At 39.7% G+C, this 10,131-nt stretch overlaps 1 protein-coding gene across 1 annotated transcript in view; it reads right to left on the reverse strand.

Moving 5' to 3' along the window:
* The window catches only part of LOC109826271 (putative RING-H2 finger protein ATL69), a 14,480-nt gene continuing 11,403 nt past the window's right edge, over positions 7,055–10,131 (reverse strand). Inside the window, exon 3 of the mRNA XM_020393275.1 lies at positions 7,055–7,736. Within this exon, the coding sequence (XP_020248864.1) occupies positions 7,427–7,736 (310 nt within the window). The 3' untranslated portion in view covers positions 7,055–7,426. The remainder of the gene's footprint in view (positions 7,737–10,131) is intronic.

Raw genomic sequence — 10,131 nt, forward strand, 5'->3', positions numbered from 1 at the left:
AACGTAGCTTATGTTCGCTGCCAACGCAGCTTCCAAATCGCTACAAACGCAGCTCAGATCCATCTGCTAATGCTGTCAAACGCAGCTTTTAACAAGATGCCAACGCAGCTTCCAAGTGCTACAAACGCAGCTTCCAGAGGCTGCAAACGAGCTTCCAGACATTGCGTTTGAATGCAGAATTCATGCCAGAACGCGGATGTTACGTTTGACTCGTTCAAACACAAGCTGAACGGTTTAAAAACCCTTTCCCATGATCTGAGAGGATCACAACTCCACTCAGGAGTAATTTAAGGTGGCGGTTACATCCCATTAGCCCCACTTAGGAGCAAATTAAGGGGGCGGTTACACCCCTTAATCCCCTATAAATAACTAAAAAAATCAGTTTAGAGAGGCTGGCTTTTGGATCCGGCTCTGGGGCAGCAAAGAAGAGATCCTTGGCTTGTCTAACCAATTACGGTTAAGATCAATCAACTCATCAAGAGTTCTAAAACTTGCTTTGCAAGTTCTCCACAGCGTCAAATCGTGAGGAGGAGATACCATTCCAGTGAATCAATACGTGCGGATCGTCAGCGGAGAGCAAACTCGACGCGAGCATTTGAGGGAGGCACTCCATTACCACCGTGAAGAACCCAGAATTAAACAAAGGGGAGAATCAAGTTCGTTCTCATCTCTTTTGTAATCAGGAAATCCAATTGTAACTGAGATTAAAGGAATACAAATCGATTTTTCTTCATTTCTTTTACTGCAAAATTTTCCACCAAACAATAGGCTTCAGATAGTCGCACAACCCTTAGGCGTTCCGTTATCTATCTCTACTCCTTTATGGGAGGTATCCCTATTAGAGAGTGTCTGTAGGAGATGTGTCATCAGTCTAGATGAGTCCGAGTTTATCATCGGTTTGATCAACTTACGGATGTCGGATTTTGATGTCATTCTCGGTATGGATTGGCTATCATCTTACCATGTTAGTATCGACTATTTTGCTAAAACAATCAGCTTGCGGGTATCCGATGGGTCTAAGTTGTTTGTAGCGACCTCACAGGGCAACCAGATTGTGGAGACATTCCTGGCGTACATCAAGAAGGTGATGCTGCGGGATTAGAGTGCTGATTTGTGCTAGACTAGAGTTGTCTCAAATGTTTAGGATATTTTTTAGGACATACCTGGGTTACCTCCTGTGAGAGAGGTTGGGTTCTGAATCGAGTTGGAGCCGGGCACAACACTGATATCCTAAGCACCATATAGTATGACACCTACTGAGATGAGGGAGCTACAGACTCAGCTAGATAAGTTTTTATCTTAGGATTTTATTCGCCTGAGTCATTCTTCGTGAGGAGCACCTGTCCTTTTCATGAAGAAGAAGGATGGTAGTATAGACCTATGTATAGATTATCGTGAGTTGAACAAGGTCATTCTCCAGAACTGGTATCTACTACCAAGAATTAATGACTTTTTCAACCAGCTGTAGGGAGCGTAACACTTCTCTAAGATTGATCTTTGTTCTGACTATCATTAGTTGCGAGTTTGGGAGATGAATATTCCCAAGACTGCCTTTCTGACTTCATATAGGTCTTTCGAGTTTCTTGTCATGCCATTTGGGCTGACCAATGCACCCGTTATATTCATGGATTTGATGAATTAGGTTTTTTTTATCTATACTTGGATAAATTCGTGATCGTATTCATCAACGATATTCTTATCTATTCGAGATTGGAGGCAGAGCACGAGCATCATCTTCGATTGGTATTACAGGCATTGCGAGAGCATCAGTTATACACCAAGTTCAGCAAGTGCATGTTTTGGCTTTCTGAAATTAGATTTTTGGGCCACATCATCAGTAAGGAAGGTATTGTAGTAGATCAAATAAAGGTGGAGGCAGTACTTGATTAGGAGCCACCGAAGACCATTTCAGAGATCCATAGTTTCTTAGGTTTGGCAGGCTATTACAGGAAATTCGTTCAGGACTTCTCGAAGATTTTGACGCAACTTACACGCCTTATAAAGAAGGGTGTACCGTTTGTTTGGTGCACTGAGTACCAGGAGGCCTTTGAGACTTTAAAAGCTAAATTGACTACAGCACCAAGATTAATTATCCCGAGCCGTGATAAGACATTGGTCATCTATATAGATGTGTCACTTTCGGGTCTAGGAGGTGTATTGATGCAGATCTAGATGGTAGTAGTATATATTTCACGACAGTTAAGGATGCACGAGCAGAACTATCCCATGCACAACTTGGAGTTAGTAGCAATAGTCTTCGTATTGAAGACATGGAGACACTATCTGTATGGAGTGCAGTTTGAGCTATTCACGGATCATCAGAGTTTGAAGTACCTCTTCTCTCAGAAAGAGCTAAATGAGAGACAACAACGATGGGTTAAGTTTATCAAGGATTATGAGTTCACGATTCAGTATCATCCAAGGAAGGTGAACGTGGTAGTGGACTCATTGAGTAGGAAGCGTTAGCATCGGATTTTAGCTTTGAGGTGCTCGTTGTATCGAGATCTTCACACCCTTACCCAGTTTGACTTTAGACTAGAGATCGGCAGGAGCAGCGTATTTTTGGGAGCTTTGTCAGTACAACCATCTTGGAGTGATAGAGTAGTCAGAGCTCAGTTAGAGGACTTTTGGATTCAAATCTGAAAGGAAGAGATTTCCAAAGAGCCAAAGGCTGATTGGACAGTTAGAGCAGATGGAGGACTTCGAATGAAGGGCTGATTAGTGATGTTAAGTAATCCACAGTTGAAGAAAGATTTATTTGATAAGGCGTATCGTACCAGGTATAAAGTGCATCTAGGCACAAAAAAAAGAAACAAGGACTTGAAGAGTCACTTTTGGTAGAGCGGCATGCATAGGGAGATTGCAGAGTATGTGGCCAAGTACTTTACCTGCTAGCAAGTGATGGCACAACATCAGAGACCAGCACAAACCCTACAGTCTTTACCCATTCCAGAGTAGAAGTGGGCAGACATTTCTATGGACTTCATTGTAGAATTACCGAAATCAAAGAAGGGGAACAATTTAGTTTGGGTGATAATAGATCAATTGACGAAGTCAGCACATTTCATTCCCGTAAAGACGACTTACATGATGGAGACTTATGCGAGGATATTCATCAAGGAGATAGTAAGATTTCATGGAGTTCCAGAGACGATCGTATTAGATCGAGTCTCGGTTTTCACTTCACACTTTTGGAGGAGCTTCCAGAATTCTTTCGGTAGTCAGTTATCGTATTCTGGTATTTTACACCCGTAGAAAAATGGACAAACGGAGAGAGTCAACCAAGTGTTGGAGGATATATTGCAGGATGTATTATAGATTTCCAGGGCAGCTGGGAGGACCATATTCCATTGATTGAGTTCGCTCATAACAACAGTTACCAAGCGACTATTTACATGACACCATATGAGACATTGTACGTGAGGCCTTACAGATCTCCTATTTGTTAGGCAGAGCCAGAGGATTGCTTTCTACTTGGGTTGTAGCTCGTGAGACAAACTACAGAGAAGGTAACAATAATTCAGGAGCGCATTCTTACAGCGCATAGTCGTCAGAAGAGTTACGCTGATCAGAGGCAATGACCATTAGAGTTCCATGCTGGAGACTATGTATTATTGAAAATATCACCAATGAAGGGAGTTCGGTAATTTGGTAGATGGGGAAAGCTTACCCTTAGGTATATTGGTCTGTTCAGGATAGTTGAGCGCATAGGAGCTATTTTGTATCGGCTAGATCTTTCAGCATCGATGTCGAGTATACACGATGTCTTCCATGTTCTGATGCTTAAGAAACATTTACGCGATGAGGAGCACCAGCAAGTGTTGGACTGTAGCCATGTGTGAAACCAGAGGCATCACAATAACTCCTGCAGAAGTGATCATCTCTAGTCCAAGAGGCTTCAGACTTAGAATCTTTTTTAGAGTCGGGTTTCTCCTCAGAGACCACATAATAGATTTTCAGGAGTTGCATGTCGAGAATCACTTTTCAATGTCTTGTGTTAAAATTGGATCCGTCTAAGTTCTCTAACTTAGTAAAGTCCATTCCAAGTGTCCTCGCAGGATCCATTGAAGATTAGAAATATTACTTTAAGATTGTTGGCATTTGTGGTTAAATCTGGAATAAAATAGTGAGAACTGAAATGCTGTATTTTAAAACTTTTTTAAGTTTAGCTGTTGTGCGTTTATGAAATGTTGTGTTTAAAGCAATATTTGGCCTACTCCGGTATAAGGATCCCAAGGCCAAACTGTTTACAGGAACAGCAATATAGTACACGGGTGTGCACCAACCAGGTAATGTCAAGATCTCCTCGATCTATCAAACCTTTTGGTTCAAAACTTTTCGGTTCAGGTAAAGATCTCCTCGTTCTGTTAAAACATTTTGATTCAAAACCTTTCGGTTAGGGCAAAAGTTCTTTCAATCTTAAACAACATTTCGGTTCAAAATCTTTCGGTTCAAACAAAAGATCTTTCGATCTTAAACAACCATTCAGTTTAGGGCTATATTCCTTCGGGCAGAGATTAAAGATTGCGCGCTTTCAGATTCTGCAGCAACAGCACAACAGCACAAAAGAGATTTTGGTCTCTATTTTTCGTATCGCTTTCTTATATGTCCAAGAGCTCCCCAAGAGGCACTATATATAGGCCTCTAAGACCAGCTCAAAGGTCACCCACATTTAATTTGACCGTTACAAACATAATGACAATTACGGCAATTATGTTTGTAACAACAAGTAACATAAATGTTGTAACTACTGCATGCAGTAACGTTTGAACGCGAGGGTCGCAATCCTGCACAACACGAGGGTCGCGTCCAGTCTCGCGCGAACGCGAAGGTCGCGTTCCCTCTTGTGAACGGGAGGGTCACACCCTCATGCGAAAGAGAGGCTCGCCCTAGCTGCGAACGCGAGGCTCGCCCGCATGCTGCAAAGGGCGCCACCTTGCCCCGATGCTTCCGTGTGAAGTGCAAAGTGTGCCTAACAAAGCGCGACTTAGCGTCTCAGCCCGATTAGCCCCGATCCCCTGCCCATTAGCCCACGGCCCACAGCCCACTAGAATTTATGAGGGATTAATTAATTAAAAATAATTCTCGGCTTGTCATTGGCAAGCCTCGAACATAGGACCTTTGAGATATCAAATCTTTAACTTTCGGCTACGCTACTAAGGATTTCTAAAAAATACCAATAGTTAACAAACACATAGTTTGAAAACTCATTTTTAGAAACCGGTTTTGACCAAAAATATCCAACATGGTATATATAATTCTGATGTGGGTCTGTGTTTGTATCGTCGTTGTCAATGTTGGGTGTTTGTGGAATTGATTGTGCTTTTGGGTCTATGTGGTTGTTGTTTGTTGATTAATAAGAGTAATGACAGTGTGAAAGCATTTTTGGGTTGGTTTAATGGAGACCTTAGAGCTGGCATTCAACAATAATCAATGCCTACACTAGAGTTCTGATATAGAATCATTTCCAATCATATCTTTAAACTAACTGCATGTTAGTCTGATATCAGTGTTTATAATACCACCTAGTAGAGTACAAAAATCTGACCTCTTGCTTTGCAATATGCAGCATGCTGTTTGCGGGGACACGACATTGGAGTCCAAAATCAGGGATATGATTCATCCTCTTTCTCTTCACCGTCGATGCCTCATTATATTGGGACGGATCTCATTAAAGAGCCGATGCTTATTAGGGAGAAACTAATGCATGACCTCTGAGACAGGTTTGGGATAAAGTTGAAGGAGCGCAGGGCAGAGGAGGAAATGTTGCGTGCGAGCGATGAGCAGTTGGCCTGAGAAGAGCAGGGGAAAACGAAGGTGATGCCAGAGACTTGGAAGACATGCCAGTACTACTTGATGATGATGATGTGGATGGCAAGTTACTTTTTACCAAGTACTAGGTTATACTTTCTAGAACCAGAGTCAAAATAGTGTAATGTGTAGAACTAAATCATGTTTTTTTTCCCTTTCTTTATAGTCTTGTGGCATTTAGGACTTTAACCTGTGTAGCTCTGATACCTGCCATTGTACGTACCAAAATTCTTGAATTGTGGTGAGCGTTACAATTTTATGCTCTATCATGTCAAAGGACACTGCGACTGCACCAAAGCTCTAAAGTTATAGTGAAAGTACCAAAGCTCTAAAGTCTAATATGAAGGGAATAGGTGATCCTTCAAGGAAAATTATGGAGACTTAAAAGCAAAATGTCTATCCTTTGGTTTATTTACTTTTAAAGTTTGCATTGATTTTACTCGTGGCAACGACAGCTGTGGAAAGAGTTTTCTCTACAATGAAATTGATAAAAATTAAGTTGCGAAATAAAATGAGCGATGATTGGCTCAACAACTGCTTACTTACTAAATATAAGATTAGATATCAAAATGTCATTAGTCAACATTGCCTCGTATATTGTGCGGCTTTTTGATTGCTCTATTACCATGTCAAAAGGTTCGTGCCAGTGCACCTAAACTTTAACGTCATGGTAAGAATTGAGGCTTATAATTTTTGCTCTATGAAAAGCTCTCCTATTCGTTAAGGTCTAAATGGTTATTTATCAAATTTCAGTGGTTACTCTCCTAGTGGTTACTCTATGGAAAGCTCTCCTATTGGTTAAGGTCTAAATGATTGTTTATAAACATTTTGAGCGTTTCCAAAGGGTCGTGCCATATTCCTAAATAGTTTCTAAGAAGCAGAAAAGAAAAGAAAAAAGATGGGGGAAACAGAAAAAAGTTGGGGGAAACATGAATGAAAAGCAAACATACGCATAATGCAAGAGTCAATAACAGTCATGTTTATGTCAATAAGCAACTAGATGAACCTATTTAGATGTAAATTTGCAAGACTTGCATCATTGAACTAGATGTAAAGAGTTCACGGCCACATCACCTGTAATATTCTTTATGTTTCTTCACGCGATGAAACAGATGGATGCAGTTCACAGCAGAAAGTTGAATATCTTTATGCAAGATTTAATTTCTATACCAACACAACGGAACTGAAAGCCACATTTCCAAACTTGATTGAACAGAGCAAACTATTTTAAGAAACTAAGAAAGAAGAAAATTTTTATTCTCCTTTGATGAGGGAAAAAATCAATCTTACAGATACTTACATAAAAAATCAATCTTACAGATATTTACATACACATGAGATCACTATACTTAGCATTGATCTCCATCACCATAGAAACATACAAAAGTTTGAGAAACTCATGAAATAATTCAGATTACTACAAAACGACCAAACTACAAAGAATCTTACAGTACACACTCTTATCTAGGCTCTACACAGAATCTGCATTTTATATGGCAATATTCAGGAGAGCAATATACAAAGCAAACACGAGCTAAATATGCATTCTCCATGGATATAAACCAAAATTTTGAGGCAGAACCTTGGGGCTCATTTTACTTCGAACTTAACTCCACTATCCTCCAATGTTTATAGATACAGAATCACGGGTTTCTTGGTTACTCTCGATGCCTTCTGATCTTCGATGGCTGGGCAGTAACCATTGGTTAGAATGCTCGTCAGTATGCTCAGTATTGTTTTGTTCATGAAGAACTTCAAATTCGGGAGGCACTTCAAACATGTCACTCAGTGGCAAACGACAAATTGGACATGTGGATTGTTTCTGGAGCCAGACATCGATGCAAGCAACATGAAAGTTATGGTTACATGTGGGCATCACCCGTAGTATCTCTTTCTCTTCATAATCTGCTAAACATATCGAACACCTGATGAAGCAAAACAACAATCAACTAGACTGCAAATGTATATCTAGATTATCGTTTTTTATTTTAAGGGTTAATTGCAAATTGCCCTGTATACTATCACCCAATTGCATATAGACCCCCTGTGGTTCTATGTAGCAGATAGACCCCCTTTACTATCGCCCAATAGGCCCTGGGTGATTTTTTTTACTCTTTTAAACCTCAGGAGATCTATTCGTCAAAAAAAAAATCCCATTCTCTAAGGGTAAAATAGCCAACAAAAAATTCATTCAGGGGGTCACTCCACAACAATAGAACTATAAGGGGTCTATCCAGAAATGGGTGATCTATTTGCAATTAGGCAATACAGAGGGTCTATCCTCAACTATATTTTTAATGAGGGAATCCGAATGATAAGCGATTGAAAAGGCAAAGCAAACACAGATCTATATTAGGAGGTGCAACATTGACATCAAGTCCTTGTCAAACTCTATCGCCTAAAGTTATTAAGAATATGAATAAAGCCATGATCTGCAGGATGCGTTAAGTTTCCTGAGCTCTACACTATTTATAACTTTTTGCTCTTAATAGTATTCAATCCAGCTTAACATCTAGCAGGTTCCCCACACCTACAGAAATTTTCAGCACAATAACCCAGTTTTAGATGGTTTTAGGAGATAATTCCCGCAATTTAGACAGTGAAATTATAAGCAGATTAGATGGTAGCTAACATATAATATTCAGAAAACAAATAACACCTTCAGCAGAATGGATATATCTGATCTACTTGAGCCTAGTTTATTTGTTTTAAACAGAGTTTGAATGATAATGCCTGCAGACTTATCTAAGGGTTAATGAACATGAGTACGAGCATAGACAAGTGTGAATGCTAGTAATCCAATATTTATATGATGACAAGCATGATATGCCATTAAAATATGATATAAATACATATGGTATTGTAAGGTACCGAGTGTGAATATCGAGGCACTATATAATACCCGAATACACATTCCAATGTACTGCCTTAGGCATTACTTACATTGTGATGTCAGATAAATCATAGAACCAGCAAAGTATGTTTATGTTTTTTTCATTTCCCTAACGCAAAAAAGTTACACTTGAACCTATTTTTTTTCTAAACATTTTAGTACTATTCAAATAATATTAAGCTAGAAACTGTTAGATCTGAATTTGTACCTTTTTTAGCAATTACAATACTGGCTTCAATGTTCATACAGTAATAGTTCTTTGTATGTGCATTTGATAAAGAAAAAAGTATCAGTACTGTTGTATTCATATATGTTTTTTTACGCCGCTTATGATGTATTTGTGGATCCCTGATGAGTGGCCTTGCACATACACCACTTTTCTTTATAACATTAGTTAAAGTTTAAGAATTATTGCTGGGAATATCTTCTGTTGTTTAGTTGAGCGTTATTGAACTTATATAATCCCGATAATTCTAGAAGTGTGCCTTCTATAAGGGATCCCTCATTACTCCTCTTGTCCTAGTGGCAGATGATCTCCACAGCATGATACCCATACTTCGTGACAATGTCACTACCTTCCATCTTTAAGCTTCAATTTCTTGACGATACCCTATTGTTGGATATGTCTCGTATCTATTTTAGTATCCAGTGGGCTTTTAAGCCTATCATGGGCCTTTGGAATAAGTTAGTTCTAGGGTTTTTTTTTTTTTTGATAGCACTATATAAATCTCTCATGTGAGAGGGCTTGAGATGAGATTGAGGGCTTAGGAGAGAGTATGAGAGAGCGTATGTGAGGCTGGGAGATAGAGAGATTAGTGATCTCTCTTGTCATGTTCTCCCTCAAACGTAGTGGATATCTCGAATTGTTGCCCTGTAAATGCAGGTTGAACTTAGTTGACCGACCATGTAAATCTCAGTGTTTTTTTTCTTCATTGCTATTGTTTTTATCTTGTGGTTTGTGGTTTGATCTCTGGACAATCGGAGGTTAAAATCAGGGATCATCTATTACCCAACAAGTGGTATTAGAGCTCTGGTATCAGAGCTCATGGTGATTAATCTGAGGTAAAGTTTGAAAGATAGAGACCATCATGCGAAATCAAAGATTAGCAGTACAAGAGTTAAGAGGAAGAAGAAAAAGAAGAAACGACGAGATCTTTTGTGTGGATTCGACTGAGATATTAGTGTTTATATCAGAACTGATATGCCGTGAGTTAGGACACACAACGAAAAAGCTCTGATGTGAGTTGCAGTGGCCCATGCATGATACAACAGCAGTGGAGTCTGGACAATAGAGAACAAGCACTGAGGAGGCCAGATACTACAAGGGTATGCAAAGTAATGGTTTTTCTTGTCTGCAAAGGGGCTAGATGTTCTCTTGAAACGAGAGGCAGAGGATAGCTGTGGGCAACGACAAGCTTCAGAAGCCA

This window comes from Asparagus officinalis, chromosome 10, assembly GCF_001876935.1.
Source record: "Asparagus officinalis chromosome 10, Aspof.V1, whole genome shotgun sequence".
Classification (NCBI taxonomy): Eukaryota; Viridiplantae; Streptophyta; class Magnoliopsida; order Asparagales; family Asparagaceae; genus Asparagus; species Asparagus officinalis.